This window comes from Alosa alosa, chromosome 13, assembly GCF_017589495.1.
Source record: "Alosa alosa isolate M-15738 ecotype Scorff River chromosome 13, AALO_Geno_1.1, whole genome shotgun sequence".
In the NCBI taxonomy this organism is placed as follows: Eukaryota; Metazoa; Chordata; class Actinopteri; order Clupeiformes; family Clupeidae; genus Alosa; species Alosa alosa.
In genome coordinates, this window is record NC_063201.1 from 32,745,570 (window position 1) to 32,768,202 (window position 22,633).

General features: G+C 41.6%; 1 protein-coding gene across 1 annotated transcript in view; it reads right to left on the reverse strand.

The window, feature by feature from the left end:
• Positions 1–22,633, reverse strand: part of kmt2bb (lysine (K)-specific methyltransferase 2Bb) — a 94,989-nt gene that overhangs the window by 9,306 nt on the left and 63,050 nt on the right. Inside the window, exons 22-31 of the mRNA XM_048261956.1 lie at positions 22,489–22,592; positions 16,776–16,913; positions 16,481–16,639; positions 16,251–16,368; positions 16,069–16,147; positions 15,800–15,960; positions 8,420–8,569; positions 5,181–8,268; positions 4,801–4,896; positions 3,927–4,030 (exon numbers count right to left, since the gene is read on the reverse strand). Of these exons, the coding sequence (XP_048117913.1) occupies positions 3,927–4,030; positions 4,801–4,896; positions 5,181–8,268; positions 8,420–8,569; positions 15,800–15,960; positions 16,069–16,147; positions 16,251–16,368; positions 16,481–16,639; positions 16,776–16,913; positions 22,489–22,592 (4,197 nt within the window). The remainder of the gene's footprint in view (positions 1–3,926; positions 4,031–4,800; positions 4,897–5,180; positions 8,269–8,419; positions 8,570–15,799; positions 15,961–16,068; positions 16,148–16,250; positions 16,369–16,480; positions 16,640–16,775; positions 16,914–22,488; positions 22,593–22,633) is intronic.

The window sequence follows — 22,633 nt, forward strand, 5'->3', positions numbered from 1 at the left end:
TGTCACACAATGGACAGGGGTAGTATGGTAGAGTGCTATTTTAGGCTGGGAATGAAATACAAAGACATTTTGAAAAGCCTGGCATTGGAGGGATTCATTATTAGCGAGAGGCATCTCCACAGACTATTAAAAGCCAGGTCGCTGCACCGGCGTAGGTACGACTTGAACGTGTCTCTCTCGTTTGCATTTTTTTTATAAACACGCATCAGATAGCTGGAGGTGAATCTTCATCCCCCCCACTCCTCACTCTCACTTTTTCCCCCTCCTCATCTCATCTCACGCCTTCTACCCACACACCAATCACTGTTCCATTTCTTTGTTCTTTGTTCTTACGCCGCGCGCTGATGAAATCATATCTCGGGCACTTCTATCTTTTGTAAAACGTCGCGTTGCGCTGACCCGAGGACCTGTGCCGAGATAGATGGACGATCAGGAGCAACGCCGAGGCTGATGGAGAACCGGGACAAATGAAACACTTTTTAATGAAACGTAATTTACAAAGACATTGTAAAACACTGAAAGTTAATATTTTGTCACTAGCAACCTACATCTGTCCTCTGTCAAATACAGTTGCATTTACAGCTCTGAACAAAACCGCTCAAGAGTTATTTAAGGAGAAGTCGAGCGTCGTTATGTTTCATTAAGTCCCTCCTGGCTGGGACAAATGAAACGGCATGGGGACTTAATGAAACATACAGCTTAAATTATGTAAACTTCCCACAACTTCAATATTTGACAACATACCATGAATGGTACTTCAAGTATGTGTTATTTTAGATAGATTGCTGCTGGGCTATATGTCTTGGTTCATGTCTGTTAACAACTCATTGCAGTCATGGTGATGCGCGTATTTCGCGGTTATGGAAATAGCATGCACTATGCCATTAATATAGCTAGAATAATGCATGTTTCGAATTATATAATGTTTCACTCTGAACAATACAATGTGTCACTCTGTTTTTATGTGGTTAAAGCCACCACACATCCAAATAAGTGCCCTTCATGACCCACAGGCCATCAGTCTCCATAGGTTAACATGGCAAAACTCGACCCCCTACCTGATAGCCCCAAATATATTTGCATCTATCTAAAACCTCTTTTCCATGTCTCACCTGCATAAAATATAGCATAAACACAGATATGTGTGCATTGACTAAGAATAAATGGGGTTTACTGCCTGGTCGAGACAAATGAAAAAGGTGTTTCAATCGTCCCCCCATAGACATTTAGCATTATAGACTGTTTTGCATCCATTACAAACAAACATGCAATGTGAACGTCTGGGATTGGGGAGAGCACTAAATGCTCTACTGAATAAGCATGAAGTCAAACCTTTAAATGAAAAACACTTAAGCAATATAGCACGAGTGAGAGTGGGGTTGGTCATGGATATTCCCACGGGTGTTGTTCGGCCGTAGCCACTAGGCGGGAGGCCGAAAGTGGCGAGGCAACAACAGCCGTGGGTAATATCCATGACCAATCCCACCATCACGAAGTGCTATATTGCTTTTATACAACAATTCTACCACAAACTAAATAATCTGAAAACACCCCAATATTGTTTAAAAAATGTTAATTTCGACATCGTTCTTACGCATCAAAAACAGTTCCCTTTTTCAATAGACAGCGTCTTGGTTGCTAGGTAACCAACATTCCAGATCCCTCTTTACGGGTCTTTGTGGTTTACCTGTCTTCTTGAAAGAAATGTTGAAAGTCGGGCTGAAATCACATTCATATCTAGCTTTGCTGCATGCATGTTACAAGGACACTGGGCCATGTTATGTAAGGGACATGGTACTGCAAAAAAACGGAAACATAGCCTACATTGCAGAACCACTCAACTTTATTAATTTATGGTGAATAAATGTTACACTACTGTGCACAGCCCCATATGTTTTTCTGACACGATGCTAGCACGTTAGCAGCGGTTAGCTAACTATGCTAACGTTAGTTATCTACAAGTCTCCTCCAAGTGACAATCATATTATAGGCCCTACACAATGCTGGCAATGCTGAGAACAATTAGCATCCTCGTTTATCTTACTTACATTGAGTTGACTGTGTAGCTTAATCCACAGATGTGGTGACGCACTGTTTCGTTATGGTTTGCTAAGGAGTAACCCATTGCTTAAAATAGTGGAGAGCTGGGATGAGAACATTGTGTCAAATCTTCGCATTGTATCGCGGAGTGATTTATTATTAGCTGTGCAAAGTCTGAGTTGAAATGTCCAGGGATATACCAACTCATGGAACGTCTCTCGGCCAATCAGAAACAAATAAATAGTTCCATAGAACCCAATTGTTGTATAATCTTTAATAATCAAAAAAATAAATAAACCGCTAATGAAGTAAACTTGTGACCATCAGAAATCGTTTATCGCCTGTAACTCCGTGATAACAGGACGTAACAGGATGGCATTTGGCTGAGCAACGGAGGTTAATATGCTCTATGTTTTGTCCAAATGATGTCTGTATCATCGTTGCACTGGGGAGAGAAAACCGGAATGTTTCATTCGTCCCCCGTTTCAATCGTCCCGGTTGTACCCTACTGCAAACCAGAGAATTGAGAGCTGGTGGGGAGTGATGAGAAGACACGACAGGCTTCTACTGGCGCTCGATTTGCTCACCCAGCTGTCCAGTGCACGTTAGACTATACATTTTTCGTGGTGGTTGAAATGACTATTTCGTGGGAACGAATTAATATTTCGTGGCCACAAATTACCTATTCCGTGGGAACGAATTACTATTTCATGGGAACTAATTAATATTTCGTGGCCACAAATTAGTACTTTGTGGGAACGAATTGCTATTTCGTGGCCACAACTTATTTTTTTTTTTTTTTCCCCATGACATCTCGGGGGCTCCGTAGTGTGGCACTTACAAAGACCAGAATAAATCCTTATGAATAAAGGTAGTGAAAATGCCCTAAAAACAGCTTAGGGTTCTAAGGGTTAAACAGCAACCTTTTTGCAAAGTCTGTGGCATTATTCCAAAAAATCAAAAAATCTAAAGCCATTTGATCCTCAAGTCTGGGTTCTTGGGCAAAATGCATTGTTCAAGTTCTATTTGTGCATAGCGCACAAGCCCGTTGACATTCAGCCATCCTTGCATAGGCCTACGAAAACTGTCACAGAGCTAAACGAATTTTGTGGGCATGGTCTCAACTGGGCGAGTTAATGAATAGTAATGAGCTCTATCAATTCCACGTCAAACTGAAGAGCTTTTGCAATTGGCCTAATTTGTCCGCTCATTTCTTTTCTGTGGCTAGAGCTGACAGAGGAGGTAGCTGGTAATTTTCACATTCACGACATAGCACAAACACATATGGACCTAACTTATTAAAAAAAAAAAAAAAAAAAAATAATAATAATAAGTAAAAACGGTTTTGTGTGGCAGGGCACCTTTAAAAAATGACATCTCTCACTCCAGCCCGCCGCCTCAGGTCCGTCAATGCAAACACGCTCAAGACCATCAGGACTATACTCCAGACCTGGGGCGACAGGGCCTTCTTAGCTGCTGCCTCCTACCTCTGAAACGGGCCCTCAGAACTCACCCCTTCCATCTTGCTTTTTCCTGTTAAAAGACTTTCCCAGCTTTTCCTTTTCTTTCCCCATTGTCCACCTCTCTAGCTTTGTCCTCTGCTTTGTCATAGGACTTGTGTGTTTTCTTTTCCCTGTTTATGTAACCCTGTCGTCTATGTACCTTGTCTGTTTGTTGTACCTATGTATAAAACTGTAAAGTGCCTTTGAGTGTCTAGAAGCGTTAAAAAAATAAATGTATTATTATTATTAAGTGTTCTAAGGCTTGAGACCAGGAAACATTTCTACAGTTTGTGGTGAACTTAATAAGTCAAGTATTCACTGTAATGAAAAACTACATGTTAAGATCTGCAAAATCACAAGAAGTAGTATTTCTGTTTATCTTACCTGAGTACTTATTCCAGTCAGTCATAGAATACCGTCCTGCACCATCCCAAGCATGTAATTTGTCTCCGCTTCGGGACATGGCAAAACGGTCCCAAGGTCCAGGCCTTTTACCAAAAAATGTATGAATTATTTTTGTGCAAACTATATCTTAACTTAGACAAACTGTTGAAAAGTGTGAATCAAATAAATAGACATTACAATGTGTTTATCTAAAACTACCAAGCTAACTTAACCATCAGCCAACATAGCTACTCCAAGCACAGGCCTACAAAGGCTGGAGGGAATGAAAAGTGTGTTCTCTCCTTCACGTGACATGCACACCTTGCCAACTAACCAAGAATGTTTTGAGAACCACATTGTGCCAGGACAAGAAAATTCTGCTCAAGTCGGCCTATATGCATGTGGCAAAAACACGCAAGATACAGTTTGAATAGCTGACCCATTTATTAATGTCAGAAATGTAAATTGAAGTCAAATGTGTTCCTGAAAATACAAACATCTCAACATAAACTCTGGCAATTTGCCTGAGAGTCAAATCCTGATCTATGAAGAAAAAGAGCCTCATTTTAGAACCTTATTCTAGACTATAGTAGTTAGTGTGGGCATCTGTGGCCTACTGGTTAGGGAATCGGACTTGTGACCAAAGGGTGGCTTGTTCAATCCCTGACTGGTAGGAAAAATGTGGGCGGGGTGAGTGATTAAAACAGCTCTCCAACATCCACAGATGAGGTGCCCTTGAGCAAGGCACCTAACCCCCAACTGCTCCCCAGGCGCCAGGATTAAGGGCTGCCCACTGCTCCGGATGTGTAGGCCACTCACCAGGACAAAGGGGTTGAACCAAACATGAAACAGGCTTTGTTACATAAAGTTTTACCTTATGCTTTCACAGTCACTGCTACCCTCTTCTTGTGATTTGTCCAAGTCTAGAACTCCTTTGACTGTTGGTGCTTTAATCCGAACTCCAGATCTGCTAGAAAGACAAGAAATTTAAATTAACCAGTGATAATAATGGGATGACACTATGCAAAGTTTAAAAAGGAGAAAAAGGCTGCACTTTGCATACATTTATTGCACAGATGCGTTTCGGCGTAGTGCCTTCTTCAGTGTGCAAAGTGCAGCCTTTTTATCCTATCTGATCATTTATAAGTTTGGCCCAGCGCTCTCAGAAACAGAAGGAAAAAAAAACAGAAAAAAAAAGAGACTGAGTGAAGGCTGCTCCAACTATACTATTCAATGTTTGTAACATCTTCTCACCTGGCTACAGCCAAGCTCACTTTGCACAGGTCCTCCATTCCAGGCTGGGGCTCCATTTCCATGACCTCAGCCTTAGACTTTTTAGTGCTGGCACGATCAGATATGGAGGACACCCTTTTCATGCGCACTTGGGTACGTGGTCGTGATGCTTCTGATGGAGGGGTGGATGCTGGCTCGGGTTCAATGAGGACACAAGGTGTAGGAAGGACAGAGCTCAGAGTCTGAGCCTTGCCCGCAGGTAAGGTGTCCTTTATGGAGGAGACACTCTGTGCTTGATTAACAGTCCGACATGGGTCATAATAGCTGGCCATTGCCTGATTGATTATAGCTTGCGCACTGTCCACAGAGTTTGTAGAATCTGAAGAGGTCTTTGCTTTCACAAGAGGCAGGTTCCCTTTGCTGTCTTGTTTGCTTTCAGACTTGCTTTTTCTTGATAACAAGGATTCTCTCTTCTTTCTAGGTTTTTTCGGTGCAGCTACAGCAGAAATGGATTTCTTCTGAGACTTTCTGACATCCAGGTCTACCCCATTACTGCTACAACCTAATAATTGAGTGATGGCGACTGAACTTTGAACAGGGGTCATCATTTTAGGAACATGAGTTGACACAGGAACTACTGGGGCAGTGGCAGACATACTTCCTGCAGCTGCCAATGTTGCTGAAAATGCATTACTCTGAAGAAGGCTTGCAATTTGAGTGACGCAACTGTATGAGGGAGAATTAGGACTTGGTAGCTGAAAGGTATTGCTTTCAGGATTTTTGACAAAGATCTGACCAAGACGATTGACAAGCAGTACATGTGGAGTAGGATCAACATTTGGCCCACCGACCTCCTTCACCGTCAGAATGGCATGACCAGGTAAAGCTTGATTTAATACCTGCTGTTGAGGCTCTATTGCTGATCGTGGGGTTGAAAAGTTTATAGAAATGGTACGACCCAAAGTTGCTTCCTTCTGAACTCGACTGGAGTTATATCCATTTAAGACAAGAGGGGCAGAGCCCGGTTGTAGAACGGAGAACATAGAGTGGCACGGAGTTGATACCTGAGAGGTTATGGAAGATGATGATGCAATGAAGCCATGCATGGTAGAACTCAGAGTTTGTGAATTAGTGGAATAAACGGGACTACATGGCCTTAAGGACAGTGTAGTAGCAGAAGTCGGAAATGGTTTTAACTCTTGTTGTAATGAACCTTCTGTGGATGTATGCATCACACCTCCAATTGGAGCAGATGGAGCTGATAGATTACACTCTACTGGGGTCTTTAGTTTAGCCCTAAAAGTTTCCAAAGCAGGCAAAGCTGGCTTTTCTTGACTATAATCTGTAGTGCTCAAAGGGAGGCTGGGAGGAGAGACCGGCTTACACATAGTAATGAAAGTCTGGTCAACCGGATGGTTCTGTAATCTATGCACTGAAGAATCTATTGGAGTGACAGAGCATGGCTGAATTATATCAGTTGCATCTTTACCATCACTCAGATAATTTGGGAGGGGACTGTCTGATGCCCCTGACATTTGAGGTGTATAAACAGTGTAACCATTCACAGATGATACAAAGTGTCCATTATTTGGATCTAAATACATTTGTTTGTCAGAATCTGAAAAGTCTACTGAAACACTCTCTTGGACTGGGACTAACTCGGTAAAACAAGTACTAGGGGAAGATGGCTCACACTTATCTAAGATCAGTGGTGTTTCTACAGACAGGTCTAAACTTGGAACCTGGTACAGGAGGGCATTTTGATCCTGCAGATCAAAGTTCAGAGATTCCTCCACTGTGGAATTCTGTGGCAAGGGCTGACAGGAGTTGACACTGTCTTGATGCGATGACATTATGCATGACTGAACGCTCGCATAATTTAAGGTAGGACTAGTCAAAGATGGCCTTGGGTTCACCTGTAAGCTTTTACTTGAAACTGATCCAGCAACAATGGACTCCTCTTGACTTTGTCCACCAGTGGTATCACTAACAATGACATTCTGTGACAAGGCCTTGGCCGAGGAGACCGGCTGAGTGTTTGAGACTGGGATTTCCAATTGTATACTCAGACCATTACTGGTCTTAACTGCTTGGGGTAAAACATTATCTGAGTGCACAGGATTTTGGATTTGACCAGAGCATTTCAAATTTTGAATGTCTATATTGGTCATGCAGGTATCACTTTCTGTCCCATCATCCACACCATCAAGCTGAGGTATTGGCCTGAGGGATGGAGATAATGGTGCCTGGGTGTCTCTTTGTGTGTGTTGAGTAATAACGGTACGGGTAAAGTCAAAATAGTTCTCCATCTCCTCATCAGATGAGACATTACCCCAGTTCTCCCTTGAGGCAGCAGAAGTGCAAGACATTGTTTGTTCCTTATCCTTATCTTCATCCAAATCTCTGTCCCAGAAATCGTCTTGGTTCATCTCCCCTTCCACATCAATCTGAGCACTACAGTTCATAGCCACACCTTCATTTATTAAAGCCTCATCAATCTCAAGCTCTGCTTTCAATTCTGAGCTAACAGACAGATCTGCATCCACATGGAAAGGTATGTAGGCAAATTCCTGACGATGGTCCACATGACCAGCCCTCTGTGTACTTTTTGTCTCATGCAGTGAAGAACCATTCTCAGCTGAGCCACTTCCAAATGACAATGTGAAAGTGTGTGGTATTTCTATAGAGTCAGAGTGATCAGGCTGACAAGGCAGTCTTGTTCTTGGGGAATAGTGCATGGTAGAAGAAAGGGATGTTGAGGGACTATCCATGACACCTGGCCATTGCGACTGGGGAAGTGATCCAGAGGTAGAGTGAGGAAGCTTTGCTGGGATACGAGTGGCGAAAGCATTTCGACCGACAGGGCAAATGTTTGAGGTCATCAGGTTTTCAGCAGCACCAAGGGGTACTAATGAAGATGTAGACTGCAAGGATTTTGGGTGCATAGAACCCCCAGCTCGGAGACAAAACGATCCAGAGGTAGATCCCGAGGGGGGAGCTGTTATGTGACGAGAGCTTGCAGTTTGGTAATGAGGGCTGTGGTGTCTTGGCCGTGATTCATCGAAGTCACTTGTAGTCAATATATGATGAGGTTTTGATATCGCTGCACCTAGAAAGAGCAACAGCAACGAAATAATTTTAAATGAATCTTGGAATAATGTTAAAAGGTTTTCCATTGTGGATGGACACAGTTAACAAAATCAACAACAACAAAATGTCTAAGCCGTTTTATATTTTGCCGAATATTTTGCAATATGTACCTGGAGATGGCAATGGTCTGGACATTCCTCCAGCAGGCCGTCTGATTTGGGGGACTTTGTGTCGACTACCCAGAGCTGGTGTAGCAAATGGGGATAGTTTGGGGTTGTTTTCATTTTGAGAATTGGACCGGGCGACATCAATCCTTTGTGCTTCAAAACAAAACAAGAAATACATTTGAATATTACTTAACTGAACACTCATGTTGGTCCGACAAAGATTACCTGCCTGCTAGCGGTGGAAGAGAACACAAAATCCATGGCTTCACAGGTGATTTTAGTTCAACACAAATAACATTAATAACACAAAATGTAGTTAATTTCATTCTATAAGCGGTATGTTTGAGTTTTTGGCCACAATACTGAGTCATGTCTCAGTGTCTCATGTCTATGAGTCAACCTATTCAGATCGTTATACCCCTTTCTTTGGTCACAGACAATTATAACGGTTGGTGGTTAACTTGGTTACAGTTGATTCTGCTGTTGCTTCTCGGTTGTTAACTATTTACTATGGCTGTTATAGTGACCATCCAGAGGAGCATTGATATGGGATGGTGTGAAAAAGGACCATTTTCCCCCTAACTATGTTCCTGTGTGACGATGGCACCCCCACATCGTACAGTAGTTAACAGTACAATGGCAATGTCAAGATATATATTTGGATTTAATGATTGTGCTTTAGTGTATAAACAAGGTTTTTCTGCCTATCTGGCATGGTGCTCATTCAGAGTGGGGGTGGTAATTGGCCAGCAGTAGGGGTGGGCGATATATATATCGTCTGCGATAATATCGTGATTGTTGTTTTAACGATGTGCAAATTGACATTATCGAGTATTTAAATTACTTATGGGGAAAAAACACTCGAAATCACGCACGGAAGACTCATATATTCCCAGGAGGTAGGCTATGCGGGAGAAGTGCAGCAGAGCAAGTGTCACGTGATCACTAGTGGGTCACATGGTCACAACGTTGTCCCACGCAGCCTAATGTTTATTTTGTGCAGAGAGTAGCCTACTTGGGATTTTATGCGGCTACTTCTGTTCAAGTGGCATTGATGAGACAGTCACGTTTTTTCCTACGGTATTATATGGAGAGAAAACATTAGCCTTTCGAGTATTTTAATAGTCAGTTGTAAACAAATAACTATTCTCATGTAACTCTTTTGTAAATGGACTGAAGTTTGCTCTAAATATCTACGTTTACCGATTATGCTAACCGTTAGCATCTCTATGGGATTTCTCAGATACATTAGCCATAAGCTAACGCATTAGTTTCTATTCTGTAACTTGGAATGCTAGCCTACGTGATTGCTCTAAAACAAAACATAGAAGGAAATAACTGAGATGTAAGCTACTCTGTTGGTCTGCTCTTAGTTTTACAGTGAACCCTATGTAAAGGTTTGAAAGGAACTTCAGCTTCAGACTTTCTCTTGGGAAACTGTTAGGCCTATTCAGCTTCTCTAATGTAGCTGGCTAGACCATGTCATTGCCACACACACAAGTGTGGGCAGAATTGGAAATGTGTCATAGAGTGACAATACATTGGTTGATTAAGTTAAAAAGTCACAGGTTAGGTTATTGGTTATTATTGTAGGCCTAATGATGCTATTCATAAATAATGAGCTGTAAAGTAACTCAGACTTTAACAAAAACAATTTTTTTAAAGGATATCGACTAATTATCGTTATCGTCAAAATCACAAAAAATAGAGATATTATTTTTTGTCCATATCGCCCACCCCTAGCCAGCAGGTAGATTGTTAATAGGACCTGGTCAGGTTAATATCTGACTTTGATCAGGGGAAGGAGCTACAGTGGGCATCGCTCTGCCTGCCGCCCCTTCTGAAAAAGCTCGATTTACCTCGATTGAGGCTACTTGGGTATGGCTTAAGGCTTGACTACACGGTGGTAACGGAAATCGAAATTTGTTGTCTACATTATTGTCAGTGTTGGGTTAACGCAACTACGCAAATCAAAACAGTGGTGTGACAATTGAGCCAGTAGAGAAATAACTGTTCAGAATTAATCTGTAGCCTTGGGTAGGCTTCTGCGGCATTTTTAACAGGCTACGCTATAGAGGCTTAGACAACTATGACCCACGTTTTGGTTTCGTAAATTAATTTGCCCTACTTCTTGACTGCAATGTAGTCAATTGACTGCTTGACATGTCATTTTTATTTTTCTGTACAATAAACAAATACATCTGCTTTATGCCGCAGAATTACATTCATATTTGGAACTTACATAGTCCAATGCATCGTTACACTACGTTAGTGTTTCCCAAAACCATAGTAGCAACGAACGTTCGCAACCACTATCGTAAAGTTGTGTAGTTACAACTACACCTCTCGACCTGTGGTAGAATGCTAGTAGAAGCATAGTTCCAGGGATCTTCATGTCAAAGACGTCACTGACGCCAGTTATTTGTTTGCAAATTAATAATTATAAATATATTTAGGTTTCTAATTGATATTTACACTTCTAACCACCATACATCCATATTTTAAAATGCCCAAGGCAGAAAATACATAAATTAAAAGTCAATTTGCAGCCATGTGCACGTAAGTAAAAGTCACACACCTGCAGATAATAATAAGGTGATGCGCACTTTTTTTCATGGATTTTTCAAGCCAAGAAGGCTGATTCTGATTTTGATAATATGATCTGCACAAAAGATAAACTTAGGTAAACAACGATGTCAATATTGTTGTCAAAATCTTAACCCAGATTCGAACTGTTGGACAGGGGACTGGTAACTGCTGTGCAACGGCGGCTGTCATCTGCCGGCCTTAACGCAATGCGCCACAGAAGTATGTGCAGGTGCCCGTTCACGTGCTAGTAAACGTCATTAACCACCTTAGTCCATACTACTGAAGTTTGGAAACTATCATGGTCCAAACTTACAGTACTATGTAAGTATGACAGTTTTGGGAAACAGTCGTAACTTACATGTTGGTTAGTTGAACGATGCATTCTGTTAGTAAAAAGCTAACCTCCATAGTACGGGAAACACTCCCCAGATCAGCTTGTAGGCCATTAGCAATCTGTTTATTTATTTTATGAAGCCTACACAGTAGATCACATGCCACATTCTCACTTTCAATAGACAGATGCAATAGCCATTGGTCAAGTATTGAGTGTAAAGCAATTAAGATAGTACCCTATACAAAAAGTACTTCATACTATCATAAAAATTCGTTAAAACGAATAGCATTTTGCAACTTGACAAAACACTGGATTAAATATCGTAGGCACAGGAGAAAACTTGTACATCCATTGGCCCGTGGGGAGATCACATGCCAGTTGCCTCTCCCTTCAGTGCTATGACTCGTTTGGCTGTGAGCTTGTTTCGCCAAAAAAAAAAAAAAACTATTGCAGATATCAATGCGTCTTTGTTCATGGGTTTGGCCTCACAGCAGAGCCTTAGACAACTATGACCCACGTTTTGGTTTCGTAATTTGCCCTACTTATTGACTGCAATGTAGTCAATTGACTGCTTGACAGGTTGTTTTTATTTTTCTGTACAATAAACAAATACATCTGCTTTATGCCGCAGAATTACGCACTTGGCCAGCCCACAGAACGGGCACATTTTGGAGAGAATAGAGAATGTACGCACGCAAGAACCTGTAGGCTATTTGTGGCTGGTTACCAGCAAACAATGTTTAATGCATTAACTCAAGACGTCAAACATTTTGTAAACAATACAAACAGAAAGGATGCAGCAGGCAGCAAATGTAGAAGAGTCATTTCCAGTGGAAGAACAAAATGCTGAATGAAGCCCAAAGATATGAAGGCATATCTGGCAAGTTGTTATTTTTTGAAGACGTAAATGGTTGGGCTATAGGCCTAGTTTGCAAGAAGGAGACATAAAGCGTGAGCATGCCACACTATCCACAGCTGTGGTGTGGGGGTAGGAGGATTACTGTTAGCGCAGGATTTATATAAAATTCTTCAACAGAAGGCCTGCGCTAATGCAGGCTTGCCCAAAAAGGCCTGTGGTTTTGCGCGCCTACAGTAAGTAGGTCTTAGTGAGTTAGGAGTCCTCTAGACTTCTTTTTCAGCTGTGGAAAGTTGCGTTCGTTGGGGGCAGGGCCGGATTAACAATTCATAGACCCTTGGGAACAAATGTCTGATGCCAGTGTAGGCTACGCCAATCGTCTATTAACACCTTCCACCTAACCCTGGTGAGTGGGGGTCGCTATAATGCGTGTGAAATAGCACCATTGAGTAGCCTATGCGAAATAGCCTTAAAATCGTTCCGGTGTAGTGTGCCTTCTGGTTTCTCCACCTACTGGTTTCCTTTTGGCGTGCATGCGCTGCAGCAGTTGTCAGACATTCACAAACAAGTTGTTTTAGGCGGTTTGAAGTCGCTTTTCATACGCCATGAGCGCTTGGCTACATTACAGCCACTCGGACAAAAGACATGTAAAAAATATATGTTTTGAAAACTAGCATTAAACTGGATTCGATCCCGCAAAAGCAACACACGGGTGACTCTCTCCATCCTACTCTTTGAGCCAACTAATATGTTACGCGAATCAATTAACTATTGTAGGCTACCATTAATTAATAACGTAGGCAACACCCAGGTAACATGTTGTCCAGGCTATCTGAAACAAGGGGTTGCCTCTCATCTACAACAACTGGTTACCTTGGGCTACTACAGTCGTCAGTGCACTGTGCACAGTAGGCCTATGCTACTCTTTGTGGTTGATCAACTAAAAATAAAAGATGTATTTGGTGATGACGTTATTGTAGGCCTAGTAGACCTACATTCTGAGAAATTAAATGGTACGAGAAACGATCTACATAGCGTACCAGACCGCGATGTCTTCAAGGGTTGAATGAAGGGAGTTCGCAAAAATTAGTGTATTTTTCAAGTCAATAAACATTTTTAATTTTCGAATGTCTTTGTCAGGGAACATCTGACTTTTAAAAACCATAGGCCTGGTAGTCGCTCAGACAAGGAGTTATAAGATAAAGGCAATACCATTTCTGTCACCTAATGCAGTTCAGTGAATTAGCAAGATAACATCAGAAGGCAACAATCATAAAGCACAGTGCGCGCGCACGCGCTCTCTCCCCTGCGCAAAAAGCTGTCTGCATCTGGGATTGGGGAGAGCACTAAATGCTCTTCTGAATAAGCACGAAGTCAAGCCTTTAAATGAAAAACACTCTTTAATAATGAAAGAAATAAACGTTAATGAAGTAAACTTGTGACCATCAAAAATAGTTTATCGCCTGTAACTCCGTGATAACAGGACGTAACAGGAAGGCATATTTCTGGCTATTAAATTATGTCTAAACCAGCCTGCTAAAGTCTGTAGTGAAGTCTGTGTAGGGTTTTCCAGCTCCATTTCTTTTTACGAGACACCCTGCTCACTTGAGACCTCTGCCGGTTGTTGCAGCGTCGTTGCAGCGTCACTGGAAAAATACAAATTAAAGTCGCGTGATCCCGCGCGTGGGCCGCGAGGGAAGCTGGCCAAGTCGAAGCACTGCCCACTGTAAGAGCAATTAGTACAGGGCTTTAGGAGGACAGGGGGCGTCTCCAAAAGAGAGAGGGCTGAAGGAAGAGGGGGCTGAGAGTGTCTCTCTCTGCTCTCAGGTGGTAGAGTGTTATTATTGCACAAAAATATTGTGCCAGCACCGGCCATAAATCAATTTGTAAAGGCAATGTAATTTTTAAAGGAACGTTAAAGGAACATTTCTGTGGCAAAAAGTCGACATGTGAATACATTGTGCCAATCATGTGGTGTGCTGTGAATACTCGGCGGCAAAAAAGTCGACATGCTGGAGCAAGGTTGGGGTTGTGAAGCCTTGCGCACACGCATTTCTGCCGAAATAGATGCCAGATAAGTGCCCAAAAACGTTACAATACAGGTGCCGAGTGGAGGGACTTAAAATGACTGACCAAATTATATTGTTTTTTCCCGCCTGACATCTCAGCGCGGATCTCAGATCTCTGACATTCACTTTTTTATTTTTGCTTCACTGCTTCAAAAGCTCTAAAACAGCACTTAAAGGCAGGCTACACCAGGCACGTAACTGAAGTTTGTGAGCGTATTCTGCAACAATTAGTGTCCACTATAATCAATAGAACTGGCTACACCAGACTTGATAGCGATATGCTAGCCTGGGTGCCAGCCGAACTTAGCCCCGCCCACAACATTTGAGGTCGGGAAGTTCGGTCTGGCATTGCTCCGTTGTGGAGCAATTATGCTCGAACCAGAGCTGTTCGGACCAATCAAATAGGGCTTTACGATGATGGACAGGTGAGCAACAGTGTTATTTGAGCAGGCTTAAGTTGATTTTGTTTGCAACAAAAACGCTGTAGCTAAGACCCCATATGGATAAATGCATATTATTTCAATGAGGTTTTATCACTGAAAACGATTATTTCTGAAAACTTTGGCCAAAGTTGAGATGTGGGAAAAATCATGGTTTCATCTTCATCAAAGGAAAACAGTGTGTTGCATTGTGACATGTTGTTCCCTTGTTCGTTTGAAATCTCTGATTGACCACCTGCTCAAGGGATTTGCGACAGCCTTCTCCAGCTGTTTATAACATTAATAACGTTTGTAGCATATCGGTGTTCAACAGAATCATTTAAAAACGGGGAAAGTTTTCAGTTTAGCCTACCCTGCTACGTATCTCTTAGATTTCGCTAACGACGTAGGAGAAATTGATGGCACAATAACTTTTACAAAAGACCAGAAAACAATGTTAAAGCATTTGTGGAGAAGAAGGATGGTTTGTGTGTTCTTCCTACATCTCACGGTAAGCTGTTTCGTTGCTCTGATTGGTTAGGTCTATCCAATTGAGTGCAGAGGCATCCCCCCCGTATCGGTTGAAACACGCCCCATAATTACATCCCAATGGAACAGTATCAGACTCATATTCTGACTAGAATTTGAGTATGACAACGTCAGGCTAGCGATATGCACCTTTAAAACTTAAAATTTATGAATAGGTACAAGTGATTTAAAGGAGAATTCTGTCCTTTCCATACTGTCCGTCAGGGGGAAAAAAACGAGTTGCTGCAGCCAACAGCTAAAGTAGCCAGACAGATACAGTGCTACACTCTGGGGGTTTGTTCATGCTCGAGAAACAGATATCTAAATGAAAATCTCCCTTAACACCATATAAGAAACATTACAACTTCCTATAGCCTTGGCTTTGGCACTTTGTTCTACAGCTAAAACCTAACAATTTAGATTTAAAGGGTTGGCCATATAAATAAACATTTCTCAATGAATGAATATTGCATGACACATATCCATTCTATGCCTGAAGTAGTTAAGTAGCCTACTTGTACAAAACAATAATTCATTGGACCTTTGTGGGCTAATGTAAATAAGTATGTATTTTCAGTGGATGTTCACCTGAATTTGGACAGGGACTATGGGCTATTGTGCAGTTGTCTCCCTGATCTAGACACTCCTCCACAGGTTTCTCTTGCATCGGTGGTCTGACTTCCCAAATTCTGCATTTGTACTTGCAGCGACGAAGAGGATTTTTGGTGCTCCAGTACCAGCGAGAGCATCTAGGTCAAAACAATGAAATGGAAATAAGAATAACAAAGGAGAAATGATAACTCTAGAAATCTATTAGTTCAGTTAGATGACAAAGTTACTAGCAATCAGCTACTTACTCATAACCCACAGGAAACAGCTTTCCTTGCTTAGATGAGAGTCCAGTCAGCTTACCAAGTTTGCCTATGTGCAAAGAACCTGAACATGAAAGAGCTAGTTAGTACCATGATCCTTAAACTGTAAAATGACACTATAAAGCAGAAACTTCATTGGTGCCACTCCAACAGCAAAAGAAACATACCTATCATTATGTTTACAGACTCAGGCTCCACTCCAGTGAGAAATTTTCTGCGTAGACTAATGCCCTCAAAGTCAACATAAACCCGCCGAAGAACTTCAAAACCCTGCCCTGTGATCATCTGTAGAGTAACAATGTGAATGACAGGAAACACACAATACGGTTAAAAAAAAAGATGCATTTTGCATAGTATGAAATATACAGTATGAAAAGCTAAACGGCTCAGTGTGTACCTTCCCACTGATGAGATCACGGTGCTTGTGACAAAAAACTCTTTTATCATCTTGAAAAACGCAGTTCCTGGTGCGGGCACACATGAAGTGGTAGTTGCTCTGACAAGACGTCAAACAGCAGCCTACTGTTGCTCCTGTCTTATTGCAACGCTCACATCGCTGGGTACGGCATTGTGTCGGGGAGGACAGAAAGAGGCAAAGAACAGATAAACAATGCATTGTTGTTTTAAGGTAGGTTTTTAGGAGGAGGTAATAAGGATGAATTAACAGACACAGGGTAGTAAAATAAACTTACCATAAGTCTTCCTCTGGCTACAGCACTATGGACATGCATCAAGGAGCCATTATCCTCTTCAAATACCTCCGCTGACCACATAGAGCAGTTTACATGGGCCCATTCATTCTGTCCAAGGTAGAGTAACCTTCCTGCCTCCTAAAGCAATTGTGGATATAAAAGCAGAAAGCTTGAGGTACAATAAAAAAGTTACAGGGCAACTCATTCATTCACATACAGTGGGTCCCAGTTAAGAATTGACACTTCATTCACCATCAAGGTGATTTACGCAGCTGGGTGAAATGTAAGTACAACTGCAGCCGCTTGGGGGCAGCATAGTCCGCTGTGGCGTTCCACGGTCGAACCGGACGGAGCATTCGACAGCAAGGGCTGTGATTGGCCGAGTTTTCAGTGCATTTCTCTGTGTTTTTAGCAGCCCCTGCAACATGCTAGTCCACTGTAGCCTATAAGCTTTGTACATAATGTTAAACTTAGTTTTGGATTCAATGGCAAGATGTCTTGATTGTACAGTGCCTGTCTCTCAGTAATGTTTTAAAATGAGAGCTTCGTCAGCTGGCAGTAGGCTACTTTGTCGGTAGTCATGAGAAGTTTGCTTGCTAACAGAACATAAATATGCTGCCCAGAAACCTTGTGAATAGTTCTGATTTGTTTTACTACACTAACGATGTTAAATATAGCCTTTGCCTACAGCATCTCCTTAACAGTAATGTTAACAAAATGACAGCATTCATATGACAAAGGAAAACGAATTCGGTCACTCAAGACTGTGCCACAGCAACCAGTGTAGGCTACAGTCCTACCCATAGGCCTACTCGAAGCAGATAGCGTTGTCTGACGGTCGAGTGGGTTAATGCGCGTATTTCCATAACAGGTCTGCAAATTTCAGGCAGTTCTGAGTTTGAATCTAGGCAGGAGCAGAGCCATTAAGGCCTAGGCCTATTGTTATCATTTTTTGCAAGGTGTTGCTCCTGGCAATACTTGTTTATAAGACGTTTGGTGATTAATTGATAGCTGTTTTTGGGACACGTTAAGCGTTCTTTATAATGAGCGATACGGGAGTAAAAGCGACTGTTACGCTATGTTACAACTGTAGGCTACAATGATTGCAATACAAAAATATCGCGGCGTGTTAGTTTAGTTAGTTTTGTGATGTTTTGCACTTTTGCCTCATGTGTTTTCAGGTTTGAGGGCTTTTTTGGCAAGATTGACCTTGGTTAGACTCTGCATTTGTTATTTCTCTATATGGAAAATAAAGTCAATTTTCGACACACGTCTGTTATTAGTTCAATAACAAGTGTTCCTTGTTAAAACATGTGACTAGTGAAACTCTTTGATTTTAGAAATATTTAGCCAAAGCCAAAAAGTGTGTGAGAGAGAGAAGGAGAGATGCCGGTGCAGCTCAGATGTCTTCTTAATTTTCTTTATTCTTTAGTAAAAGGTGCAGAACATTATTAAACTTTGACTAACGTTTCGATGTTTGTTAGTCAAAAACAACGACACATCGAAACGTTAGTCAAAGTTTAATAATGTTCTGCACCTTTTACTAAAGAATAAAGAAAAAAAAGAAGACATCTGAGCTGCACCGGCGTCTCTCCTTCTCTCTAAAATATCTGTCTTGGCCTGGTTGCACCGGATTGTCGCCAAACGACAGAAGCGCGGAGAACCCTGTAGGCCTACAGGCTATAATCAATTAGGGACTGTTCGTTATTTATTTAAGGGGCTACCGGAGGAGTTTTGGGAGCGTTAATCAAAAAAGACGTGAACCTCCCTCGCCAGCAAGAAATTTGCCCCTCCAAAGTGATTGAGAAAAAACGCATGACCCTCCCCAGTCCCAACAATTTATTGATGCCTTCTGTAGGCTACTGGGTCAATTTGGGAGCTTGCATACGACACCTTCCTTGAAATGCCTTGAAAAGGCTGTCGTTTGCACAATTTCACAAATAATCACTGGGACCGAAACAAACCTGTCAACTTTTCCCGGGTTTATCGCATATTTTTACTTTTTCCTCGCTGTCTTAGGAGGAGCTGCAGGCCCGTCGCAAGGGGGTGCGAGGCCCTGTGCGAACTTGACAGATGGTGCGAGGCCCTGTGCGAACTTGACAGATGCATGAACTTGTGTGCATGAAATCATGTGATAGCTTACTTTACACATAGCCAAGGCTGCCGTCGGTGCATTTTAGTAGCCTAGTCTAATAAGCTACACCAGCTTGTCTTTAAGAGGGGAAATTGTATAGCCTATAACATTAGCTGAGTCACATATTTGGCCATATGGTGTTTATCATAGGCTACATCACGAAACCAAATAGTGTAACAAAGGCGAACACTTTAACAGGGGAAATTAATTGGGCATGAATCATTGTGCTGAACGGTATTTGTCAATGAGCAGAAAAACACACGACATTCAAACTGTTGATAAGATGTGCACTATGGAAACTGGTCTGTAGGCTAACATTGGACAAATAAATGACACTGACTCGCCATATCCTGACACTGAAAAAACATTGTTTTGCTTTGCCGCAAACTCAGCAATGAAATCATAGGCCAGTTTGCAGGTAGCATAACGTCTTTTTCAATTCATAGAATGGAGAGCCCAGTCTCTCCTGTGACATTGAGGTGCGCAAATAGTTTTTAATAGCCTGTTCAACTTCGAAAAGTTTCACCCGATGCCAGTCACTGATCACAATTTCAAATTTCGGGATGCTTCGTTCAATCTTTTTAAGTTTGTGAAGTTTTAAGTGCAGGAGGCCCCTATCTGCCCCCTTTGGAATTATATCTCAAGCCTATTATAATGTCCAGTGCGTCATGTCCTGGGATTCGGACGTGCTCAAAAAGAAATGGTTATGAAGAGCAATATGAGTCTGAACTCCGTTGTCATTCAGACTCAACCCTCTTGTTGCTTTGATATCTTTTTCGTTGTCGTTTGAACGTCGGCTAACAGGCATGTTGCGGTTGCAATTTAAATGAAATGTCTACAGTAGGCCTACAACATGCAACATGCTTGTTAGGCTGGGCTACTGTCTTGTACAGGTAAATGTTCAACAATTGCTGGTGTGCAGGCTATAATTAATTAGCTAAATCATTTGTCCAGCTGTTTAAAAAAAAAATTGTGCTACATTCAAACGCAAAAGGTGCTTTGATATCTTTTTCGTTTGAACGTCGGCAAGCAGGCATGCTGCGGTTGCAATGAATGAGGGCAATTGGTTTTATCTGCAGATTTGTTTTTTGCATTATTTTGAATATGACTCGCTCCAGTCTCAACAGCACGTCTACTTTTTCCACACGCATCTAAGTTCTAACACACATCCCCTCTCGCTTTCTCTCTTTCCATCCCTGCGCACGGGGCTTTCTTAAATGAGCTGCACCATTTTACAACAATTGCATCTACATTTTCATATTAGAATGTTTTGTCTGTTTAAGTGTAAGCTTAAACTACCGTGATCAATTTAAGTTCCCGTGCCCCCGCTGAAAGTTTCATGCGCTTATCGTTACACTACCACATCTATAAGTAACCGTGACAAGTAGGGTATAAGATATATAAACTCACGCTATTATATTATCATATATGTTTGGTAATGGCTCACTGAGTCATGGAAGCAGTTAAGTCAAGTCACATCAAAAATAGTTTGTGTCAACTGCAGTTTGTGCAATTTCTGCTGAGAAAATGGGGTGCGTGATTCATGAAGGAACCCGTCCAAACTTAACTGGGACCCACTGTATAGCACCGTGCAGAAGTTAAGTGCTCCAATAAGCTCACTGTAAGTAACTCTCGACTTTCACTAATGGTGATATACCAAAAGCTTAGCACTCTACCACTAACAAAAAGCCCAGTGAACTATGTGTTAAATTATATAATAAGGAAATATTGACTGCAGTAACTTGATTGTCTGTCGACTGCTGAGAATCAATTGTGATGTATAATGTGATCAGAAAAAGTAGACTTATTAATAAAGTCGGTCCCGTGTGTTATAATCAGTGTTGGGAACGTTACTTTAAAAAAGTAATTAGTTATAGTTACTCACTACTTGTTCCAAAGTGTAACTGAGTTAGTAACTGAATTACTCTATGATAAGAGTAACTCGTTACCAGGGAAAGTAACTATTTGCGTTACTGTTAAAAAAAAAAGTTGCTATTTGTCAAAGAATTTGGATTTTTTTTGGCCGTTTTGAGCAGCCAGTTGAAATGAGTAGAACAGACAGATGTTTATAGGCTACATAACTTTCGATATGTATTAGATAGATAGATGCTTTATTGAATTCAAGATATTGCACATCGACAGACCTACGGTTGACTTCAGCCTGTGTGTCATTGGTTTTTGTTGTGAGGCAGAAAGATTTAGCTTTTGCTGCTTGGAGGACTTTGCTCCGAGTCCTTCTTTGCTAGTGGATGGCGAGCTATCATCTGTGGTGGAGGTATCGGTGTTTTTGGCCACTAGCTTTAGATGCGTGTGTGAGATGCTTCATTAAATTAGAGTTGCTTACGTCGACAGTCTTCGCTCCTGGACATAATGTACACAACCTTTGACCACAATGAATTTGAAGTAGTGCTTATATCTCCACCTTGAAAATGCCAACTTTTCATCGGATTGCTCCAGACCTCTGCTGTTTTGTCAAATCTCTATTTTAGCTGTTGCGTGTGTGTGGCACGTGTGCTGGCAAGTGTGTAAAAACACTGGCTCTGATTGGCTACCATGAAACATGACTCTGCCTTAGCCAATCATAATCGCTTACGTCGTTATTAACCCACCTCCTTACTAGCTGTGAGCCAGGGGTGCGTTCGGATTACACAGTTTATTCAATCAATGCATAGTAATGCACCTCATTTAACGTCCAGTAACGTTAACAGCGTTGTAACGACGGGAAAAGTAATTAGTTAGATTACCCCGTTACTGAAAAAATAACGTTGTTACCTAATGCCGCTCTTTTAAACGGCGTTATTCCAAACATTAGAACTTATAACTGTTTGTAGGTCTAGCAGAACAAAAACATTTTGGATAGGCTAGACATAATGGCTAATGCAGTACCAGGAAGGGTGGTAGGAGCACCAAAATGCATCATGATCATTAAGTGAATTTCTGGTTGACATACATTTCTGTAGCGAGGTATGTAATAGATGTTATAGAGTTGAAAGGAATCTAACCAGTTGATCTTTTAGTCCAAGTGAATGTTCATACCAAATTTGAAGAATGTGCCTCAAGGCATTCTTGAGATATTGCGTTCATGAGAAAGCGACACACATGTGGTCAAAGACATCATGAACTTAGTCCTAAAAAAAGTGTATCCTTTAATCTGAAGAGTCCAAGTAAACATCCTTACTAAAGTTGGCATTCTTGAGAAATCACGTTCACAAGGATGGGACTTTGATGGTCACAGTGACCTTTAACTTTGACCACCAAAATCTAATCAGTTAATCTTTGAATGCAATTGAACATTCATACCAAATTTGAAGCAGGTGCAAATTGAGGCGTTCTTGAGATATTGCATTCACAAGATCGGGGCAGGTGTACGTACAACCTGAAAACATAATGGCACTCATTTGCCGAAATGAACGCATGAGGCATAGGACAGGCGTACGCTCATTGCCACACTTAAATGCATGGCAGAGCAGTGGCTACGCTCAAATCTAACGTCAAATCCCAACTTGTGTGCACAAGCTTTTGAGCTGGCAGTCTTACAGTGCATCATAATAAATGCACTTTGAAGTTGCTGATACTTACATTTGATTTTGAGTCACCATATTTCTGACAAAGGGAACACTGTCGCTCATCCTCTTGAGACCAGCCTGTATCCATGTCGACTTTAGACAGCCTCTCTTTCATACCTGCATTCATGCACCCAAACAAATTTCAAAATTATGTTCTA